The sequence below is a fragment of the Cibotium barometz genome, chromosome 3, assembly GCF_041138505.1.
Source record: "Cibotium barometz isolate CiBa-2024 chromosome 3, ASM4113850v1, whole genome shotgun sequence".
NCBI classification, from domain to species: Eukaryota; Viridiplantae; Streptophyta; class Polypodiopsida; order Cyatheales; family Cibotiaceae; genus Cibotium; species Cibotium barometz.
Genome location: NC_141048.1, coordinates 39,249,506 through 39,274,022, shown reverse-complemented (window position 1 = coordinate 39,274,022; position 24,517 = coordinate 39,249,506). Strand labels below are relative to the sequence as shown.

At 39.3% G+C, this 24,517-nt stretch overlaps 1 protein-coding gene across 1 annotated transcript; it reads left to right on the top strand.

Annotated features, from left to right (window-relative positions):
* Positions 1-18,278: 18,278 nt before the first annotated feature.
* Positions 18,279-23,183, top strand: LOC147640045 (ferric reduction oxidase 6-like). Its single transcript, XM_086776505.1, has 8 exons — positions 18,279-18,563; positions 18,989-19,073; positions 19,484-19,720; positions 19,911-20,145; positions 20,303-20,642; positions 20,755-21,031; positions 21,705-22,510; positions 22,797-23,183. Exons 1-8 carry the CDS (start codon positions 18,383-18,385, stop codon positions 22,970-22,972), a joined length of 2,337 nt encoding a protein of 778 aa, XP_086632631.1. The 5' UTR covers positions 18,279-18,382; the 3' UTR covers positions 22,973-23,183.
* Positions 23,184-24,517: the final 1,334 nt, after the last annotated feature.

Sequence of the window (24,517 nt, the reverse complement as noted above, 5' to 3'; positions counted from 1 at the left end):
GAATGTGGATGTATGGATGTGGATGTATAGATGTAGATATGGAATGTGGATGTGGATGTATGAATGTGAATGTGGATGTGGGTGTATGAATGTGGAATTTGGATATGGATATATGAATGTAGAATGTGGATATGGATGTATGGGATGTGAATGTGAATGTGGATGTATGGATGTGGATATATAGATGTAGATATGGAATGTGGAAGTGGATGTGGAAATGGATGTATGCATGTGGATGTGGATGTGGAAATGGATGTATGGATGTGGATGTGGATATGGATGTATGAATGTGGATGTGGATGTATGGATGTGGATATGGATGTGTATGTATGAATGCGGATGTGGAATTGGAAGTATGATGTGGATGTACGAATGTGGATGTGTATGTAGAATAATGAATGCGAATGTGTATGTGAAATGATGTGTCGTTGATATGCGTGAATGGATGAGATGTGATGACATGCGAATTGGGATGTGAATATATGATATGTGATGTGAATGAACCTGTGGTGATGAGATGGAAAATGATGTGATTGGATGAGAATGAGTACACATATGAATGGAATGTGGAATAAGTAATGTGGATTGATGAGGGATAATGTGGAAAGAGGAGAGTTCATTATAGAAACTGTAATTGTGAACTGTTTGTAAATGACTGTTTTATGTCAAGAATGCTGGGGAAGCATTTTGACCGTCTTGAGAATGTGGTCGTGTGGAGACCTACCTGATAAAGTTGCAACAGCTGACAGAGAGTCAACGGAGGACATCTCGCGTAGCAAGGTCGGCCGAGGTCTTGACCAGCCTCGGTTCGATTTAAATGGTGAGCTTCCAGTACGGTGGATGAGGGACCAAGGAAGCGGCCTATGAGTGAAGCGCTAGGTGACCTGCGAAGGATCCTAGAGGGTGCTGACCATACGGTGCTTGGGCTCTGGGTCGTCAAAGATACCCACACGTGCATCGTGGAAGATATTGGAACAAGGAGTAAGAGTTGTTTTCTAGAACCGGGCATGGATCTGGTCAACGGATGAGTCCATGGCTCTTTTATATGGATCTGTTGGTTGATCTTGCTGATCTTCTCAACGGAGATTCCATCTTGATTTTTATAAGTGATTATATTGTCGGGTACTATGAGCTAGGAACTATTGCAAAGGCCCCTGAGTGGACAGGTGGTGTGAACGTTCTGGTTGCCAATGATGCCATAGATACTCCGATGAAGGAATGATTGGAAATTAAGATTCAACTGGATATTTTGGAGGGTTGTGATCAGTGATACTATGATTTCATTAAATGATTGTTTTAAAGATGGCTGAATCTGTGAAGAAGGCAATTTCATATTGGGTGTGTAAGTGGCATGACTGGTGTTAAATTTGCATGAATATCCGGCTAGGGGCCCTGGGAACTCTTTTCCCTGGTACCTGAGACAAAACCTAACCAAATCATAAATTGGATCCCATCACTATAGTGGTTGGGCGGTTGGCTAACCCATGGGACTGGATGGGGTTAGGCTGGACTGATGGATCCGTAAATCGAGACTCAATTTCTGTTTAGTTCGATAGATGAAGTAAATCCCGGACAAAAATTGTTCTACGGAAAAAGGATCAACGGCTGTGCCTCTCGATGAGGAAAAAAGCGTTGGTCTCTATGATCCAAGTGCAATCTGTCCCTGGATCTGACTATGGAACTTACAAGTTCGGTCATATCAGTTCAGTTAGTTAAGGCTTTTGACTACGTTAGGAAAAAGTTATCCTGGTGGAATCGCCTGTGCTTTCCGGGCAAAGGAAGTTTTCCGGGTTCGGTTTTGGAAAAACCGATGGATTAGTCTCTTGTCCGGATATCCGTGGGCAAGGCCCGGAGTGTGGGACCCTGCCTCGCGCAAGAAGTGCTACTTTCGCTGCTAGCACCCCAGAATTCGTTGCGCAGTGGGGTCTGGGATCTTACAGTCGGTATCAGAGCGAATTGACTAATGAGGATCAACCAAAAAGCCAAAAATATCAAAAATTTATGAAGTAGCAGCATAAGATCAGAATTGGGTGATGAAATTCATACAAATTGTTAATTGAACTGAAATTCATAAATTAGTAATTGGGTCTTCAGATGGAAGTACTTACCACAATTGTATGAAATCCTTGACTTGCTTGAAGCCTAGACATGATGGTCTTTACCTTATAATTCCAAGGAACTTATGATATGTCATCGATATGAGTGAATGGATGAGATGTGATGACATGCGAATTGGGATGTGAATATATGATATGTGATGTGAATGAATCTGTGGTGATGAGATGGAAAATGATGTGATTGGATGAGAATGAGTACACATATGAATGGAATGTGGAATAAGTAATGTGGACTGATGAGGGATAATGTGGAAAGACGAGAGTTCATTATAGAAACTGTAATTGTGAACTATTTGTAAATGACTGTTTTATGTCAAGAATGCTGGGGAAGCATTTTGACTGTCTTGAGAATGTGGTCGTGGAGACCTACTTGATAAAGTTGCAATAGCTGACGGAGAGTCAACGAAAAAAGACATCTCGCGTAGCAAGGTTTGACCAGCCTCGGTTCGATTTAAATAGTGAGCTTCCGGTACGGTGGATGAGGGACCAAGGAAGCGGCCTATGAGTGAAGCGCTAGGTGACCTGCGAAGGATCCTAGAGGGTGCTGACCATACGGTGCTCAACGGATGAGTCCATGGCTCTTTTATATGGATTTGTTGGTTGATCTTGCTGATCTTCAACGGAGATTCCATCTTGATTTTTATAAGTGATTATATTGCCGGGTACTATGAGCTAGGAACTATTGAAAAAGCCCCTGAGTGGACAGGTGGTGAACGTTCTGGTTGCCAATGATGCCATTGATACTCCGATGAAGGAATGATTGGAAATTTAGTTGAAGCTTACAAGCAATGGTTTTTATGATTGAATTAATTCTCTCTCTTTCCACAATCAATTCCTAGAATAAGATTCCGGTTGCAATCTGTAAAAAAGGCAATTTCATATTGGGTGTGTAAGTGGCATGACTGGTGTTAAATTTGCATGAATATCCGGCTAGGACGCCTCGGAACTCTTTTCCCTCATACCGAGACAAAACATATCCAAATCATAAATTGGATCCTATCACTACATTGGTTGGGCGGTTGGCTAACCCATGGGATTGGATGGGGTTAGGCTGGACCGATGGATTCGTAAATCGAGACTCAATTTTTGTTTAGTTCGATAGATGAAGTAAATCCCGGACAAAGCGTTGGTCTCTATGATCCAAGTGCAATCTGTCTCTTGATCTGACTATGGAACTTACGAGTTCGGTCAGATCAGTTCAGTTAGTTAAGGCTTTTGACTATGTTAGGAAAAAGTTATCCTGGTGGAATCGCCTGTGCTTTCCGGGCAAATAAAGTTTTGGAAAAACCGATGGATTAGTCTCTTGTCCGGATATCCGTGGGCGAGGCCCCGAGTGTGGGACCCTGCCCCGCGCAAGAAGTACTACTTCTGCTGCTAGCACCCCAGAATTCGTTGCGCAGTGGGGTCTGGGATCTTACAATACTCGTCATGAGTAAGCAATCAACCGATTAACAAGACTTTCCTACATGAGTAGGAAATCGATCAACAACACTTTTCTACATTGATACACACATATATGAAGATAACCAACTACACATATAAAATATATAAACTACCCAAATACTTACTAATTGTACAAGAAAAGGTATTGGATTTTTATATTTTGGCAAATAAATTGTATCATGTATATTAGTCTTTTTACTTGAGTGACACAATAGAAGACATAATAAAAGTTTGTTCATGAGAGAGGAGAGCTAGTGTGTTCCTTTATACCCCCTTCCTCATCTATTCCAATGTTAATGAGGGAAAATATTTTATATTATGCCTAGTAATGTTGCACAATTAATAATGGAGAGTACATTGATGATGACGGGCACGTGGTAAAGGAAGGCATGGCTACACATTTATGAATGTATGGAAAGGTCTATCAACGCACGGAGTCTTGTGAATTGTAGAAGGGGTCATCTAGTCATGTATGTAGTGCATGTTGGGCTAACCCTTATCCACAACACTTGATACTTGCTTGGCTCATACTCTACTAATATGTTCAAATGACATTTCTGCATTAGTAGGGACACATTTCAACACATTTTCACAAAGATTGTGCTAAGGAAGACACACTTGTGCAAAGGTTATGCTAATCATTAAAATGACTCAAGAGAATGATGAGGGAAGCAATATGTATCATTAGCACTATATAGGCTTTTGTTGTAGACTTGTGTGGACATGTAAGGAGTACAATATGTGGTATAATTATTCAATTACACAAGGAAATAAAGGATTCTATTTTAAGCAACTTGTATATACATCTATTGGCCTTTAGAGTTTTTGGTGGACTTAGCTAAAGGGTTATGGTGGCATACCGCTTATGGCTAGCCACCACTTATGGTTAGTGCCATAGATGATTCATATATACCTATCATGGCATGACAGAAAAACCATGTGCGTTACTTATTTAACCACAAAGGCTTTCATTCTATTCTCTTACAGTTTCCAATTATATATGATTATAAATTTTGGGACTATGATGTATATTGGGAAGGGTTAGTACATGACTCTCTGCACTTCATACAAAGTGATATCAAGCAATGATGTATATTGGGAAGTATTAGTACATGACTCTTTGAACTCCACACAAAGTGATATCGGGCAGTGATGTGACCTTGGGAAGCATTGTTTGGTTGGTGACGTTGGAGTGGAAAACTAAGGTAATAACATATACATAGGTGTAAAGCAACAAGGGGAAATAGAGAGAAGTATGACACTCAAAGTAGATTGATGAGAATGAGTGAACTAAAAGTAAAGTGACGAGATAAGATCACTTGCACACACTCATATAAGTGTGTACACATGCTCAAGGAAAAATACCTGCAAAAAGAAGGGAAAACATGTCTCGGTATTAGTATGTTCACACATCACTACCATATAAATGGCTACAAATCCTCCCTATAGTGATGATGTAAACATGTGTAGGGATCATGTGGTTGATTAATCCCCAAATGGGAATAAGCCAAGAGTTTTGCAAAAATCTTTAAATTTCTCTTATGAGAAAGCCTTTGTGAACATATCTTCCACATTATCTTTTGTAGAGACATAAGACATGCTAATCTCTCTTGCAATGAGCCTCTGCCTGACATGATGACAATACACCTTAATGTGCTTTGTGTGAGCATAAAATATTGGGTTGCTTAGGCGGGGACTGCTATCCAACACCATGATTTGCTAAAAGGCATCTGAGCGCCATACACACGCCACTCTCACTATAAAAGCTACCTTGTACTTAGCTTTATAACTCAAAGTTGCCATTGTTGATTGTTTCTTGTTGAGCCATGGTATACAGGAATCACCAAGATAAAATCAAAAGCCACTATTGGACACTCGCAATCATGTCATAACATCTAGCCCAATCGGAATCACTGAAAGCATGTAACTGAATATCATCCCCTTAGAATAGAATAATCCAAGTTGTTGAGTGTCCTATGAGTGTATTGAAATAATCACTTCGAAACTTGACAATGCTCACTTTTGAGACTTTGCATAAGCCTGCTTAACTGAGAGACCCCAAACTGAATGTTTGACTTCATATTACATAGATAGATGAGGCACCCACAATAGCCTGCTAATAAAGTGATGTATCAAATGATTCACGTGTATCCTATAGACTAAGCATAGTACCTCTCTTTGCTAGTGTAGCCACATGCTTATAGTCTTCATAGGACCAAACCATGTAAGAGTCTCTTGTATGTACTTTGACTGTATTGGTGTAGCTGGAACATGTGTATTAATAGGCTTACAATCTTCAAGACTAAACCATGCATTAAAAAAAACTAGACTAAAAAAGGGCCCTCCAAAAAGAGCCATGTTATCACTTTTCTAGAAAAAGAGGACCTCGTGAACTTTTCTAGAAAAAGAGGACCATTATGAATCTTATGTATCTTACGTCAAAACTCTCATATGTGGCATATAGTTGGAAACTCCTTGAAACATAGATTCTAAATCTACGACCTTTAACAAATTTGAAGTTGAGATGCTTAAGTTATCTCTTTCTCACTAAAAGGTAAATTCCAATGATTGCGGCATCAATATTACATGAATGTCATAATCGTTGGAATATAGCTTTTAGTGGGAAGGTTTGAATCTAGCTTTTAGTGAGGAAGGCATAACATGGATGTCACAATTGTTGGAATCTTTTAGTAGGGGTGGTATAACTTTATCATATGAACTCTGAATTTATCGAAGGTGGTAGATTTAGAATTTACAGGCCGTTCAATGGTATGTCACATGTGAGGTTTTAATGTAAGCTAGAAAAGTGATGATATGGCTCTTCTTAGAGGACCCTTTTTTGAGTCCAAATGTTTCCTAATGTATGTACTTTGATTGTAACATTTCAATATCATCATCACATTGTACAAATTGTAGCCCAAATCTGTCATCTCAAATGACACACATAATTTAGCCTTTAGGGTTGAAACTTTCATTAGGGCATGTGAGAAGTATATCATCAACATATAAAACAATGACCAAAAAAACAATCTTTACTCCTCTTTACATAAAGGGTACTTTTAGTTGGATTTTTGCAAAAACCAAAATTTGCAACCTTGAGTATGCATTATCTTCTCATACCATGCTATAAGAGCCTACTCAAAGCCATTTAAGCTTTTCTTAACCTGCATACTTTAGACTCCTATCCCGTCTCTCAACAAAACCACCAAGTGGAGATACATAAACCTCCTTTATGAAAAAAAGTATTCAATAAGGTAGTCTTGATATCTAACAGTGATATACGTTCTAATCGTGATGCATTGCCAATGTAATATAATATACCCGATCGTAGTCATACGATATGTGGATGCAAAGGTCTCATCATAATCTATGCCCTTCTCTAGAGCATAACGCTTAGCGACGATAAGCCTTGCATTATAACGATCAATGCTACTATCAACTTTACGCTTAAGCTTATAAACCCACTTTGTATCAATGGCCTTTTTATAATATGGCAAACGTGCTAAATACTCCGCATCATTTTTTATACTCATCCTCCTGCTTGGCCTACATCTAATGATCATTTTTCTGCACTTTCTCAAGGAAACATGTTCCTCTTCATTGCATATCATCATCCACAATTTCCTCATCAATAGCCTGATCTATGGGCTGAAATTCAAATTGATTTTTAGCTAGTATGGGATGATTTGCAGCACCACATATGGTTACCTGACATTATACAAAGGTGGAGTGTATCAAAATGTCTTATGAGCATACATTTTGCTATTTTTTAAATAAAAACATGTGCTAAAATGTATTCTCAATAAAGACATCTCTACTCACCAAAATACACATTATGGTCGGATGATAGATTTTATACATTTTGCTTTTTTGAGTTGTATCCCACAAAATGCATATTACCATTGTATCATCTAGCTTATTGCATTATTACTCAGGCACAAGAGCATAAACAAGACAACCAAAAGCTAAAGAGCATTAGCATGAAAACCAAAAACATGTAAATAAGCCACAGAGGGCTTCCTTCCTTTGTAAGCTTCATAAGGGGTAATTTTCTTCAAGGCCATTTAAGTTGCACACATAATTGCCTTTAACTAAAAAAATATGAGGCAAATCTTGGCTTTAACCATGTAATATGTCATCTCTATGAGAGATATGTTATTCCTCTTAGCCACACCATTTTGTTGAGGTGTATAAGGCACTGTGAATTGCTGTTTTATGCCTCTTTCAGCCATATATACATGAAAATCCTTTAACATATCCTTCCCTTGTCAATCTTTATGAAGGGTGCCGACTTTATATGTATACACATTTTCAACCATAAAAACAAAGTGTTTAAAGCATGCAAAAACCTTTGACTTTGCTTTTTCAATGGGATACACTAAGATGTGCCTCAAGTAGTCATCAATAAAAGTCACAAAATAGAGATATTCCCCGATTGATGGTGTCCTCATATATGACCACATACATCACAATGTAGAAGATGTAATTTCTGGATAGCCCTTAGTGATCCATGCCCATTGCATTTTTCATTCCTTACATACATGTTTGACAGGGGCCTCAAGATTTGGCAACTTTGATACCATCTCTTTCTTTTAAGTCATAACAAACTATCAAAATTCAAGTGACCAAAGCGGGTATGCCATAGCATTGTGTAACTTATAGCATGTGTGGTAGTAACTAAACAAGCATTATGTGCTAATAATCTCTCATATTTGTCCAACCTATAAATCCCATGGTTTAGAGTACCATATACCACAGTGATATCTCAATCACTTTGATCATCAATTATACACCTCCCATTAACAAATATGATCATGAACTACACACATGTCATTAACAAATCTAACCACTACCCTAGGAATGGCAAGGGCTAACAAGTTCTTTTCAATGCTTGGCCCAAAAAAGAATTCTTAGAGAGTGATTGTTCCACCATTTGTAGCAGCATGAGAACAACCTTCCCAAATCCTTTCATGGGATATGAGGAGTGGTTTGCATATGTGGATGTACCTCCTTGAGGAGAAAACTCAAGGGAAGAAAATAAATCATGTTGAGAAGTAATGTGCTTACTAGCACCAATATTAAAACACTATACATGTTGATCTATCACACTGACATGCATACATCATGGACATAAAGCTCATAAGCAATGCACAATGAATGCCCAATCATCCTTTACATAGTTCATTAACTCCTTCTTTTTGGCACTTAGTGTTGGTGTATCAAAAAATTACCATGCTTGACTCTTTCTTCTTCTCCTTCTCTAGTCTTCTTCTTTAATCATCCTTTATATGTCTCGTTGACTCCTTCTTTTTAGCACTTGGAGCTGGTGCTGGTGCATAAGCTGCTACACCTGACTTTTTTATTCTTCTCCTTCTCTAGGATTTTTTCACATTTATTGATATAATGGCCTGGCTTCTAATAGTAGTTTCCATTCTCCTTTCTTCTTAGGCTTATCACCCCCTTTTGTGTGGCTACCAGCCCAAAAGGGCCCCATTATATTATCTAAAAAAACCATTTTTTGGCTAGTTTGTTGGGGTTGGCCAACCACACCAGCCATGCACTATATAAGCTGGCCACCAACCAACCCACACACACCAACTCGTCTTTGTCAACCTTGCACACACAAGCCATCGGCTCCAACACTGCAGCAGCCCAACCAACTCAACATTCATTAGTGTATCGTTGATACTCACCATCTTGTTGCATGTCTCCACTACTTGCACATCATATGATAGCAGCTGCCCGATTCTATCAACCAACATATTGATCGCATATGATCAACGAACCCACCTTAGGCTAGCACCCGACGGCTCCAACACTACGACAAACATTAACCAAATACATCAACTAGCTAGCACTTATAGCTCCTACGCATCATACAACAGTTGTATCTTGGCTCATCAATGCTAATCATAATCGATTACACTTTTCAGCCTTGCGCATCACTTTCATCACTCGTCGGCTCTACCATAGCAGAAGAAGCCCGACTGATCTACGTGCACATCTTCATCATTGGTTCTACCTCTACTGTGTTTCTGCTTCCTTTGTATTTAGCAGCACACATGTGTCTGTACACTTGGAGTGCCACCGCTGTCCTCGACACGAGAGCCTTCGTCACACCGACTGAGCCTCTTGCTTCGACTTTGTCTTTGCTTCCTCACTGGTCTACTACTCAAAGTCACCTCACATCAGAGGGCCTCTTGTATTGGATTACTTCATCATTATACATAGGACACTCATTCATCCATTTCATGCTGTGTTGATTTGGTATTAGCTCTCGCACATCTAGTCCTTTCGACCTTTTACCCTCACACCCTTCTTGGCATCATTTCCACCCAGAAGATTGGGCTGATTTTGCCTTTTTAGCTTATAGAAGTGATGAGAAAAGGCTTTCCCTTTAGCTTTTGGACTGACAGTAAATACTTGCAAGAGAAATACAAACAACTCATCAAATGTAAGGACATAGGGGTTACCTTTCATGAGTCGAAGTGAGGATGTGAAACCTTGGTATGAATATGATAAAGCTATGAGAATAGTAGACACCAATGACATGTCTAGATAGGCCTTATCAATGCATGCAAGTTTCTCCCTTAGGTCTTTGATCCTTATGAGGAACGAGTCCATTAAATCTCCCTAATTCATATGCTCAAACTCTAATTGCTTGCATAAGTAGGCCACTCGTGCCTTGTTATGCATAAGTAGGCCACTCATGCCTTGTTATGGACGTAAAGTACAACAAGCACATCCCAAGCCTACTTGGCACTTTACATGGGCAAATATGAGCAATAATGCTCTTTTTCACGGAAAGTGCCACTAATGCATGTGCATCCCTCCCATCCCACTTTGCTAGCTTGCTGTGTTGTGGGAGGTGTGCAGAGGAGGGTAGATAGCACATATTGAAATAGTATTACTACCCAAAGTACCTATTCTATCCTATGCTAACGAGATAGGGCATGCCTCAATGCTAATAAATGATAATCTCTGGTAACCAATACATGGTGCATCATATAGGACTACAATGGGTAGTTGGTCTCGTTAAGGTTATCGTCAATGGAAAGCATCCGAAATACATCACTTCCTGTCATTTTAACTTATAAATAATAAATCTTTGACAAAATGTGAATGCTCTCACTACCTATAGATACTATTAATGCCCACTGAATACAACCGAGATGGCTGCCACTAGATCATTGATGGACAAAGGAGACTTACAAAGTGTATGGAAAATGGTCATGTAGAGTATAAATATCAGTACTAGGAATGAAAAAATGATAATGATGATGATGTTGTCGAAGCTATTGATGATGAGCTCGAAGATGCGATGTCAAAGATGATGACAGTCCTGTCTACACAGCAATGCTGTTGTATTGTAAAAACCCAAAATCGAACAAAGATAGCTTGAATTGACACTCCCCCATAATGTCTGTAAAGACCTAAGAACATGTGAATGAGCTGGCAAAATGTGTATAGAATGCACTAAAACGCACAAAAATGTAGCTCAACGTGAGACAATCAAAAGAGCATCTCCAAGAGAAGATGGCAAGGGGGTGAGGGCCAAGAGAGCTTGCTTTGATACCAATACTTGGAGTGAAAACCAAGGTAACAATACACATAGATGCAACAAGCAAGGAGAGATAGAGAGAAGCATAACACTCAAAATAGATTAATGAGAATTAGTGAACTACAAGTGAAGTGATATAATAAGGGCACTTACACACACTTATAAGAGTGTGTATACATGCTGGGAAAAAACCTCCTAAGGAAGAGAAAAGTGCCACTTATAGATGCATACAGTGAAGTGCATGTGAAGTGACAAGGTCACTTGCACCTGTACACTAATAAGAGTGTCCTAAGGAGGGGAAAAGTACCCTGAGCCATAGGTGATTGTGCTCATTGCCCTCGTCCATACATGTTAATCTTCAAAGGAAACAAGGAAGGTTTGTCAGCGTTAACGCACTACTAAAGCTTCATGTAATCAAGCACACGGATAACTCTCCCTCCCTCTATCTCCCTCTTGTTCTACGTGTTTTCTCTCTCTCTCTCTCTTTCTCTCTCTCCCCTTTGTATTGTGCTCTTTGCACAATGCTATGCACGAGCCAAGGGTGGGTACTATTACATCCATGGCACTAAGGCCTGCTTGGGCGAAGGCTGGTGGTGGCGCCAAGGTGACACAAGATTTCTCTATGAGCATCACCCCTTTCTGAATGTTGCCGCTGGAAGCCATGTGTTTAGATGGCCGTCCACTTATGAACAACTACGATAGACATCTCTTTTGGCCTGTGCATGGGCGCCTGGAAATCTGGAGCCATAAGGGCCACATGGTGTGATTCAAGCCTGAATATATTTAATGGAAAGCTGTTGATGAAAAGAGTTTTCCTTATTTTGATTTGATGAGTTACTCTTATTTTGATTAGTGAAAAAAGAAAAAACAAAGCTGAACTCGTGCCGCTTGATTAGGAATTAGTTGCGCAGTTTTTTTAAGAAAAAGTTGCCATCTTTTTTTTTTTGCAAAGAGAAATAAACCCAGGCTATGACAAAACTGTACCTAGCACACTCACGGAGTAATTCTAACTTCTCTATTAAAAAAAAGAAAAGAAAAGGAAAACAGGCCTTTTGTCGATAGTTAGAATTTTGTAGATTAGAAATGACCTGCCCAAGGAAATGCACGTACCGTTGACTGATGGTAATATAATTGTGAGCAGATGGCAAACGGCAAACTACAAGTCCCCAGACTCCTCACTATTATATAATGCTAATGGCCCCCGTCTGTCAAACCAGCCGCCTCCTCATATTGTTTTGCCCGCCGTGTTGACGCCCAGGCTGGCCTGCACTACGCGCTCAGCTCAGTACATCCCCTCGACACTATCTCCACGCTAGCATTGGTACGCTGGATGCAACTTTGAAGCCTGGTAAAACGCGAACTTCATTCCTACAATGTCACGTGAAACCGCAGTTATATGAACAAATGCGTCTTCATCCAGTCCTCGAAATGAATCCTATCACTATATCATCCCATCTAACTCTGACAGAAGTGCAGGTGATTTAAAAAAGAAGAAGGCTATATTAACGAAAAAGGGATTATTTTTTTTAAATTTTTTTAAAAGGCCTAACTTCCACAGCACACCAGTGTCAGAAACAAACTTTTTGAAAGAAAGGGTGACCTTCTAGCCCAATCAGCTTTAATCGAAAAAATGCATAGATTAATTGGTTTTATAACTAAAACTTCAAAAGTTTGAATCTTTAAATTCAAGGCTAGACAAAATTATAACTGGTTTTTCTCAATTTGAGACTTGAAAATTATATTAAAGGATGATTTTTCTTCGACACTACAACACACTAGTAACATGAACTTAAAATTCTACTAACTCCATGATATATTGAATCAGCTCATTGTCCTTGATGTTGGATGCAATCACTTCTTGTTTTTTGAGTTCTAAAACCTTTTCTTCATTGCTTGCTTCGTACCCGAGATTAGCCAAATCTATTTTTATTTTGGCCAATTGGTTGGCCTGTAATTCTACAATTTTAGCTACCATTTTGCTTTTGGTCACGTGTAATGCATTTCTCATCCATACATCAATAGAGTTGCTGACCTAACATTAGATTAGTAAGCTTATTTTGAAAAACACGTTACACAAGCATATTTCTATGAATCCAAATAGACCATCATAGGCTATTCTAATTGCATTTTCCAGAGCCCAATGGAACATCCTTTTGCTTCCCCTAACATAATCTTATTCCATATTAGTTCATTTGGGTGGACAAACTCTATGTATCTATGAAAGGAAATCTATTAGATTATGTCTGTCTTTCGCATCTTCAAGAGACTCAATTCCTAATGCCAAATTTGAAGGGCCTAATTTCATTGGTCCAAAATGCTTTATGAAAAATCATCCAAAGTAAACATGAGATCTTTGAGGGAATAATCACATATTCTCAAACCTGAACTCCGTTGTCTTCTATCCTAGTTTTGTTACCCATTTTATCTTTGGCTTCTTTTTTTATGAATAAGCTCTATTACTCTTTCATTGATGGAAGTAGGGAAAGCTCAAAATGAGAGGGTTTCTTTCTATAGGAGCATAAGGGGCAGGATTAGATCTATATTTTAAAGCATTGATAAAACTCATTCGAAGGTAGATCATCCAAACTAGGACTTTTGCCATTCTTTCATAAATCTATGACTTCCTTGAAAGTTCTTTAGTGGACATATCCTTCTGCAAGGAGGCTCAAAGGGAAGGGGTGACCATTTTTTTAAATAACAAAGCTATTTTTTCATAGGCTTCTTGTCTCTCCTTGGATATCCGATGAGGTGAGCTAACAGACTATCTTATGATTTTCCTCCAGAGAGGAGGGGAGCTAAAAATCCCCACAAAGTGCTTACGAACTATCTGAAGATTTCCCTCTAGAGAAGAGGCTATATTTCCCATTCCATCTTTTAGAATGGGGATAACCTCTTTAACCTCTTTCTTCTTCAGATTGGCAAACATCTCTTTAGTGGGTCTATCACCTTTACCTGCCCACCACTCTCTAAGAAATTTTTGGACATGTTTACTTTCTAAATCCTCCCCTTTTCTCAAACCTTCTTTTAATTAGAGATAAAGGGGTTGACTATTAGAGAATCCCTCATCGGCTCTCTTTTTAGCTTCTTTGAGCTTCTTGTATGTATTTTCTCTTCTAATTTTTATGTGTTGATTAGCCTGAATTTCGACTTGTTTGGAGCAGGTCTTGAGAAGATGAGCCCATGTCTGAGCAAGAGATGGGTATTGAGTGAAGGCTAGCATATGCACCAGACTGGACTAAAATTGAATAGGATGGAGTCTACATGGAGCCATCCGACTCTTAAATGTTGAGACCAAATTCCAAGACAAAAATGAGGATGGACTTGTAGTCAGAGAGTTGAGTTGAATTGAGGACTGTAACACTTGTATTACTAAATTCTAGAGCCAGAGAGTTGTTCAAGTAGCACTTGTGAAGATGGGCTTGTGGTCAGAGAGTTTAGTTGAATTGATGACTCCAAAATTTATATTACTAATTTCTAAAGCGAGAGTCGTTCACGTAGCGCCTATGAAGTCGTGCTTTCCTAATATTCTCATCACTTCTTCTATTAGACCATGTGAAGTTTGAGATGTTATCCATGTTGGAACAGGTCATGCAAATTATGTTTACATTCCGTCCAGGCTTATAGTTTGAGATGTTATCCGTGTCTAAGAGTTCATGCAAACTATGTTTACATTCCATCCAGGCTTAAAGTTCTTAGCCTTTGAAGACCCTATCCTTGATACTTGTCTCATTGAGATCTTGAACCATATTGAAGTCTTCTGTTAGTGTAATCATGGGAAGATACATATGTAGGAGGGATCACGAGAGGGCTAATCTTGAATTAGTTTGGCCACGTTAGAGGGGTCTAAAATACATCCTTGAATAGCTTTGGACCATCGGTTGTGGATCCCAACCACAATACCACCATACCCTTTTGCATGTGGCATGTGGTAAACCAATTGAATTTCTTAGAAACTTTATTCAGATTTGACAACATTAGAGCTCTAGTAGCTTTCACTTCCTAATGGGAAATAACAAAGGATGGGTGGGGGTGGAGGTAGCACTGACATAGCTTTTCATCATCTAAGGGAGATTTTTTTTCTATACTCACATGGGAGTCTTCTTCTGGGGTGGAGATTATTAGGGGATTATCTTCCTAAAAATCCATATTATCAAATTTCCTCTTTTTCTATGTTCTCTAGGTTATTCTAAACCCTAGACATATTCAACATCCTCTTGGCTTTTCCCAAACTTTTCTTCCAATTGAGAGGGATCTTGGAGATCAACCAATAGTGGAGAAAATCTATTCTTGTGTTTCCCCTTTGCTATAGTTTTGTTTTGATTGGGTTTTGGAGTTCTCCTTCTCATGTGTTGACAGTCTAAAACACATCATTCCCCAAGTTCTCCTTCTAGGGGAATGTTCTCCTTATCCATGTTCGGGATGGGATTCTTTTGAGGGAAATTTCTTATAAAGTGACCCTATTTGCTATATGCATTAAGGAGATTTCTATAAATATTGGGCTAGTTAACATTGAGATCTTCCCTTCCAAAGTCGAGGACTAAAGTCTCACGGGCGGAGATCCTTATTAATATCTACTTCTGATGGTGCCACCGAGGATTCAACTTTAGAGTAGTTCTTTGACCCAGGAATGTCCCTAGTGGTTCAACAAGCAATTTGAGCAATGGATCTAAGTGGAGAGGAAAGAATGGCACTTCCACCCATATTGTGCATTTTGAGGGCTTTAGACCATGGGGGGAGAAATCAAGGTTTTGGACCGTGGGGTATAAAGGGGCATTTCTAACCATCCAGAGCCCTAAATATTTTGACTGATGCCTAGAATATTTAGGGCCATGTCTACTTCCCTAAAGGGTTAATTATTGGGAAGATACTGGATATGCTCAATCACTACTTCCTAAAGAGCCTCTTAGTTCTAATCCAACCTCTAAGGGTCTCAATAGAAAGTCTAAGCCCACGGCACAAACCAATTAATGCATGAGACTGGTAAACTTAAAGCCAATCCTTAACTAGATGGAAAGGAAGGGAGACAACAAGTTTCCATGGTTGTAGCTCCATTATTTCCTTGTTAGAATTACTATCACCTACGATTTCTTTATTACTAGCTCCATGTGGTTGCTTCACCCCGATATGTCTATGTAGAACTATTATGAGCACACTAATTTGCATCTCCTTCATATATTGACTTCCATTATACTCTAAGAAATTTCGTTCTATCGTCGAGAGCCCATTAGGTTAGCCAGGGTAGCAACTCTCTGGATGTCACCACTGCTTGCACCTTCTTGACTTACTAGCTCCACTTTCTCTGAGAAAATAGGGTTGATAGGCACAACCTCCACAAAGCCCTGATGAATAAGGGGGTCATTGGGGAAGATAATTGCATGGCTCCCTGCAAGAAAGGTTGATTAGGAAAGAAGGGGTTGGACTAGAGTGAACTGAAGATTGGATTGGGATTAAGCAACAAAGGTGGCTATGTTTAAAGTTGAGTCAAGATTTAGTGAAGTTTGAGGGCGTCTAAGTGTCATGTGCTAGGCATCATCTTGCATGTGTTTAACCTTATCTTGCATTTGGTTGAGGGATAATCTGGGGGATCGTCTCTGGAGATTTGGTGGATTGCCGCATCACTTGAGAGGATACACCCATCTTGCCTCCTCGGGGCCACCGGCTGCATCACATCTTTTCACATCGAAACAATTGAAAGTGAGATGTTGGACAAGCTCATGGATGAGAGGGGAGAGCACCCCTAGGTGATGCCTTAAACCGGAATCCTGATGCAGAAGAGAGTTTCCAAAGGGGTGAAGAGAAAGACTTGAATGGCTTCACTTGAAACCACGGTCATCAAAAATAAATTTTTAAAAAACATATAGATTATATTCATGAAATAATAGGGGCATACCAAATTTAGGAAATTGGTCAAAAGCTAGATATCTTTGGCAAACTGTATGATACTCAGAAAGAACAACGAACCTGAAATGTAAGTGCGGTTAATGTTTCCATGCATATTAATCCCCCATGCCTTCACAAAAGCAAACCAGGACAGATTGGAAGACTGCTTCCGCTAGTGGAAATAAGGGTAAAAAGCAATGAAGAACAGCCCTTCCACGCTCTTGATGGCAAATGTCTGTTGGTAGTCAACATGTGGGCAGCACTGCCAAATTGCCAGCCGCCCACTCACTCGCAAAGCGACCTAGTGCTCCTTAATTTGCGGTCAGTAGTAGACAACGGTTGTAGGTTGCTCCTTAATTCACAGTTAGCAGGCGAGGCATTTGCCATCAGCAGAGCAGGCGAGTAGGGGTCGATTTAGTGTGGAAGCGAAAAGGTGCATGCATTGTTGCGCTTAACTGTTTCAACCAAATCAAATTCCTATTAAGGTTTTAAAAACCTTCACTAATCCATCATCCCAACTATTGAACTGAATTTGATTTTTCACACATCATAGGCCCCTATGAGCTTATTTATGCCACCACATCTAAAGCATTCCAACAACTACGGTTGACATTTGAAGGCCTACAATAACCTTGAATTTAAAGACCATAAACTAGGGGACCTTCCAAATATATATGTTTATATCTAAAATTTAGAGAAAATTTTAAAATAGTGCCTTTCATTGTGGCCTTCTTTTTCAATCCTATTTTTTGAGTGGCCTTCTCTAAAAGGTTTGAAGGGCTTATGCCCTCGGCCCCTTCAAGGTTTCAAATTTTAGCACTGCTTCCAGCTCTTAATTTGAAGGTAATTTATCATTACTTTGTTTTTTGTTTTTCTAGTGCGCTGTTTTTTTTTTGGGGGGAAAAGTGGTTCTGGAAAAACTGTATTTTTGTAGGTTGAATTTTGGCATTGTCTCTCTTTTCTCAAGGAACAAATGTATGTTAGTTATAATCCCAATATTTGCTCTTTTCTTTAGTAGTAAATCCTTTTACTTTGGTTGGCTACTAGAAAAAGGAACTTCTCCGAGCACGACACCCAAAAGCAGGGAAAAAGATGCTGTCGAAACAAAAGTGGTTGGCTAGAAAAAGGACGACACCCAAAAGCAATGCTGTCGAAACAAAAGGTGACAATACAAAAATAACAAAAGTAATAAAAGGACTAAATATCATTATCGTACTTGTAATTTGACACTAAGCTATTACAATCTTACATCAACCATTGGCCATTATATGTAATTTGTATAGATTAAGTACAGAGTTTTTTAAAGGTGGCTACAGTGGCAAATTATTAAAGCTCATTAAGGTAGCAATAGCAAGAGCATGAAGCTGTAATCAAGCAAGCGATGCAGAGTCAGCTTCTTCTCACCATAGCCAAGCATGGCTTGCTTTCCATCATTTGTGCGGCAAGCCTCATGTGGGTGGTTTGGTGGCTTATCTCCTCCGAGCCCGAGAATGATCTCAAATATCTTGACCTGCTTCAGGACCACATCAAGTCTCGGTTCTTCCGCACCGATGGCTATTATGGTAATAATCATCATCTCCTTATACACATTGAAATCCAACTCAAATTTTTATAAAGCCCTTCATCGTAAATGTTAGGATACCAGTCTCTATGGAGGTTACTATGCACGCGATGAATGCTAATATTATTGCTGTGACTAATGTCTAATCAATCGACGTTGCTTAGATAACAAGATGCCAACACAAGGTAGGATGAAGTGCTGCATCATGGTGCTGTGGTCATTTTTTACTTCATCAAACGTGTTAAGTACCAAATCCTGATACAAGATCATAGGCCTATTATTTTTGTGTAATATGGAGCTACATAGGGTCATGGGTGTCCTGTCTTATCACGCTTGCTGGAGGATGACCATGCACGAGCACGGCTACATAGATTTATTTACTGGATTAACTGACTCATACCTGTGGTTGTTTCCATACTTTTGCAGGGTCTGTTTTGATCTACCAAACAGCCCCATTCGTAGTTGTGGCGCTTCTCAGTTTAGCAGTGATTGAACTGAGAAAGAAAGACAAGTAAGCCAGCTAACGCTCGTAAAGTGATTTGGTCCAGGAATTTCATGATTCAGTCTGAATTCGTGGATTTAATACTCTAATTAGCTCATTGTCATGCGATCATGTGGTATAAGCTGGGCGGGAACCGTATTAACCCTGCGTTGGAGGTTACTCCTTTGCCCCTTGTAGCCTCCTCTCACACCATAATTAGGTGTGAGATACAAAAATAATTAAATGAACTCTAGCAATTAAACAAAAAAAAGGAAAACCAGTATGGTATACCTTAGACAATATGAATAGGAGGCGGCCATGCCATGATATCCAAACATTAGGCCAGGAGTATTCCAATTATTAATGTGGTTTAGGTCATACAGATGGAATCTAAATTATGGATCAGTTCTAATAAAATTGTGGTTGCTTAATTACTGTAGGTTGGTAGCTGCTACTTACAAGGATACCAGCTCCGAAAGGTTAACACGCGCGAGCATCAAGACGTACCCATTGGTGGTGAAAAGCCCATTGGGAGTGTTAACGGCTGCAGAGGTCCTCTTCATCCTGGCCATCCTCTTCCTGGTCACATATAGCTTCGGGAGAATGAGCTACTTGGCCTTCCAAGAACTCGAGGAGAGCTTCAAGAGATTAGAGCCTCACAAATTCAAAGCGTCTTTGTAAGATACAACATCAACTCATTAATTATAACCTAGAAGATCCAAGTTGAAGCCATCATCAAGTCCAAGTTATGACCATGAAAATACAGTACTAATTTTGCCTGTCATGGTGATTATTTTCAAGACAGTAAATTAACTAGATTTGATATTTTTTTAAAAAAGAAGAATAATTTGAATGAGATGTTAACAGGCCACTAAGCAAGCTCGCCCAAGCATCATACAACATGGGTAGAGCAGCCATGATACCCTTCTCTCTACTTTGGATCCCGGTCTCGAGGGGTTCCCCATTCTTGCGATTGATCAAAATGCCTTTTGAGCATGCTGTCAAGTACCACACATGGCTGGCTATGCTGATGCTCTCCATGCTTACCTTCCATGGCGTTGGCTACATCATATACTATGCTGGCTCTGATAGAGCCTACAAGGTAATTGCACCAGCAATAACGCTTATATACATATATATATTTCACCTACAATATATTCATCATACATGCATTACAGTATATATTTTTGAGCAGCTTGTAATGAATGCTTTTTAGTACACTCAGTAGCTGTGATCCTCCTGGTTTTTGTTTAATCTAGATCACCGAATGGTCAGTAGGAAGGGAGTCGTGTGCAGTAGTAGCGGGCCTTGTGGCCTTGATAGTGGGATTAGTGATGTGGGCAACTTCGCTTTCGATTTTCCGGAGGAGGTGGTATGAGATATTCTTTGGAGTGCATCATCTGTACATTGTCTTCTTACTCTTTTGGCTCTATCATGCCATGTGGACCGTTCACTTCTTCGTCATACCATGCCTGCTCTTTGCCATCGACCGCTTCCTGCGCATGGCGCAATCTAGGGAAGCTGTGGATGTGCTATCAGCTATGGTTCTCGAGTCGGGTGCACTACAACTGAGGCTTGCGAGCAACAGCAATACCCAAGGTCAAGGATTTGATACTTTCTAGAATACCATATACTTGAACCATCATTTATGTACTTAGCCTTGATAATTAATGTCATCTGTGAGCTTTAATCCATGGTTGAATGCCACCAGGATTTGTTTACCATGCACTCAGCACTTGGTTCCTCCGATTCCCAAGCCTCTCAAGACTAATGAAACTACAATGGCACTTCTTCAGTGTGACTTCCAGCCCTCTTGATGAAAAGCAAGAGCTCTCCATCGTGATTAAACCTTCTGGGAAGTGGACCACAAGTTTACAAGACCAACTTTTGAAGTCCGCTCAAGTAGACAGGACCGCCACTCAATGCCCTTTCTCTTTTAAGGCACGGGTTGAGGGCCCCTATGGAGATACATCAGATTTCTTTTTGAGGTAGGTCTCTGTCTCTCTCTCTCTCTCTCCCACACGAATAGTTATACACTTCTCTCTCCCACATGAATGATGCACCAATATCATACACTTGTTATGTTGGTGAATATACACTTGTTGACACACAAAGGCTAGTAACTGTTACTGCTGTTACATATTGACTGAATTGGGTAATTCTTTCATATGTACATTACAAACATAAACCTTTTGTTTGCTAGTAACTGTTACTGTTACATATTGGCTGAATTGGGTTATTCTTTCATATGTACATTACAAACATAAACCTTTTTGTTTTTATTTTTAGAGTCACGATCAACCAGGCACAAATGTGTCCGTTAAACTCAAAAAACCAAACGCTTTTGTCACTCTATACATTTGTTATACTATATAACATTCATAATAGCCACAAAAAAATATAGGAAAAAAAATAGCATTTGGATACAATATAGATAGCATTCGTTATATCCAAAATAATAATAATCAAAACACATAAAATAGTAGTTACAGTTACAAGAGCAATATACACACAAAAACTCAAATCTATGTTTGGCACCAACATATATTGTACTGTGGCACTCGTATCACTATGACTTCAATTGTATACTATTTATTGATTTGATTTGGAAAGTTACAACAATATGTACTTTGTGAAAATATTATTCTTGAATGTTTTCAGGTATAAGACACTCATACTAGTTGGTGGCGGTATAGGTGTTGCTCCTCTTGTAGCTCTACTTCGTGATGTTCTGCATAGGCAAAGACTGGGACAAAGGGATTTACCAACTTCCATCCAGCTCTACCATTGTGTGAGAAAGCTAGAGGAGCTTTGTGTTCTGAACAGCATAGAGCCCAACCAAATCTCACCTGATTATGATAAGCGAGGGTTAGATTTGCGCGTTTTTTCATATGTCACCTCTTCTTCTCTTGTGGGCTACACGAATGCGGCAAGTTTGGGCGCAGAATCAAGCACGTCTCATCAAATCCTTGACATTAATGCTCCTTCTGGAGGATCTACCGCTTGGAAATCCAAAAAAGGGGTGATTGGAAGCCTCCATGGACCTTTGCCTCAAGGTGTATCAATCATTAGCACTACAGGTAAATCAACTTGGGTAGCATCGACTATCTTTGCGTCCATGGTGGGATTCTATCTCCTCTGGGGACTATCAAACATATTCATCATCAAGAACTATACAGATGACTTTCCCAATTATAGTCGAGCTCATTTGGTGGTAGCGAGCATGGTGTTGGGCACTACCATATTTGGGGGCTCGGTTGTTTCACTTTGGTGGTTTCATTCCAAGCATGAAGGAGCATCTCCTATCGTCGATCCTGGCAAAATTGGTATTGCTAGTAGCGCATCACCAAGTCACCAACAACAAGGGCTTCAACAGGGCACTTCTGAAGGTGAGGAGATTGCGAGCTCACGTGTCCGCTCTCCTTGGAATGGGAGCTTGCAATTTGGTTCTCGACCTCATTGGAGTGGTAAAATTCTTCCCTTAATCTCTCACATACAATGAAAAGATTATCTATGAAGCTGGAGCTCTCGCTTCATTTTTTAACACGAATTAAACAAAACTAAGCGTTAGATGTAACCATAAAAAGACTAATTCGTCAATATTTGTGAACAATAATATATCATACATGAACAATTACATTATTATTTTTTGGCTCTTAACATGAATAGAATTGCATAACTCTATTCGTGTAGTCCTCACACATGTATAAGCCTATCAAAAAGATCACAGCTAATTCCATGCTTAACATGTAGACGTATTCAATGGTCTTGAAAAGGAGTACCAAGGACAAAATATTGGAGTATTGGTTTCTGGCTCACAAAGCATGCAAGAGGATATTGCTAAAGAATGTCAAAAGCATACCAAGTTTTACGACAGGACACCTTCCTTAAATATCTTCCACTATCACAGCATTAGCTTTGAGCTTTGAAATAGTGTAGATCATAAGATTTTATCTTGTAAATGCCCTCACATGTATAAGCTTATCAAAAAGATCACAACTAATTCCATGCTTTACATGTAGACATATTCAATGGTTTGGAAAAAGAGTACCAAGAACAAAATATTGGGGTATTGGTTTATAAAGCATGTAAGAGGATATTGTTAAAGAATGTCAAAGGCACACCAAGTTTTTTGCAACAGTTTCCTTAAATATCTTCCACTATCACCCTATTAGGTTTGAGTTTTGAAACAATGTAGATTATAGGATTTTATCTTGTAAATACCCTTTTGTAACCAAAGAGTATTTAAAAAGAGTATGCATTCCTTGAGTTAAGATAATGGAATTATAAGTATAGATTGTGTAGGGAGTTTTTAACTAAGTCACATATCCTTAGTGTGTCATCCTTGTATGCACGGAGGGACACGAGGGAAAGAAATAAGAGTCATGAAAGGCAATATAAAAGTTATCATCTTTATGAGAAAATTGGGCATGTCTAAGCTTTAGTCCAAGGAAAAATCCCCCCAAGGGTGTTCTCTTGTTATCTACTTGCTCTGTCTATGTGTGTATGTCTATGTGAGTGTTTATGTACATGAGAGATAGAGAGAGTTGAAAGTAAAGGTTAAAATGATACTTGGTACATGTTCCTTTCTATTCTTTAAGTGAGAAAGCAGAGAGCAGAGATAGAGAGAGAGAGAGAGAGAGGGAGAGAGGAGAGTTTCCCTTGTAAGCCGACAAAAGCAACCATTGATGACAACTTGGAGGAGAGGCTTGATGAGGAGTGTGGATCTGCAAGCTACAAGATGACGAATACGAGGGAGAGGGTGAGATTGAGAGCACACAAGAGAGATGGATGGATGAATATTCTATATTCATCTCTTCTCTACAACCATAATATAAGGGAAAGTACTTTTCTATTAAAACATATAAGGTCGGTCCAAGTGAGCCTGACTACTTGAGTTGATGCTATAACTATGCCATAACTCTGTTGAACCAACGTGAGAGAGAGAGAGAGAGAGACACGTCATATGCATCCCCAAAGGTGTGTGGAATACACACAATAGATGAGTATATATAGAGAAGATCCTAGGGCTATATATTCTGACATTCTATATATAGCCAACACCCCCGCTCAAAGAAGGGTCTCTAACTGTGGATGAAAAAACCCTTGGGGGCTCAAGGAAAAAACCTACAGCTCTATATACACCTACCGTTATATTAAATTATTTTATAGTTACAAAGTATTATTCAAAGGAGCTACATCACTCCCATATATACAATAGCCATGAAGGAGCTACATCACTCCCATATATACTTCATCACTCTTATGTGCACAATAGTCATGAAGGCTTTGAAGGTCATCCATCTTCATGTTGTCTTGATCCATTCATGTAGGTTGGGTGCGAGTCTTTCTTCGTGACGATGCCAAATAATATTTTTGTAGTCTCTTCTCTATATTGAAGCTCAACAATATCCAAATACAATCCTGATCCATAAACCCTGTAATATGGAAGAAGTCTCCATAACAAATGGAAA

Excerpts from the sequence above, each read along its gene's own strand:
- LOC147640045 (XM_086776505.1), top strand. The coding sequence starts at position 18,383 with ATGCAGAGTCAGCTTCTTCTCACCATAGCCAAGCATGGCTTGCTTTCC. Across the intron at positions 19,074-19,483 it reads GAACTGAGAAAGAAAGACAA|GTTGGTAGCTGCTACTTACA; the intron begins GTAAGCCAGCTA and ends TAATTACTGTAG. Across the intron at positions 20,643-20,754 it reads GAGCAACAGCAATACCCAAG|GATTTGTTTACCATGCACTC; the intron begins GTCAAGGATTTG and ends GAATGCCACCAG.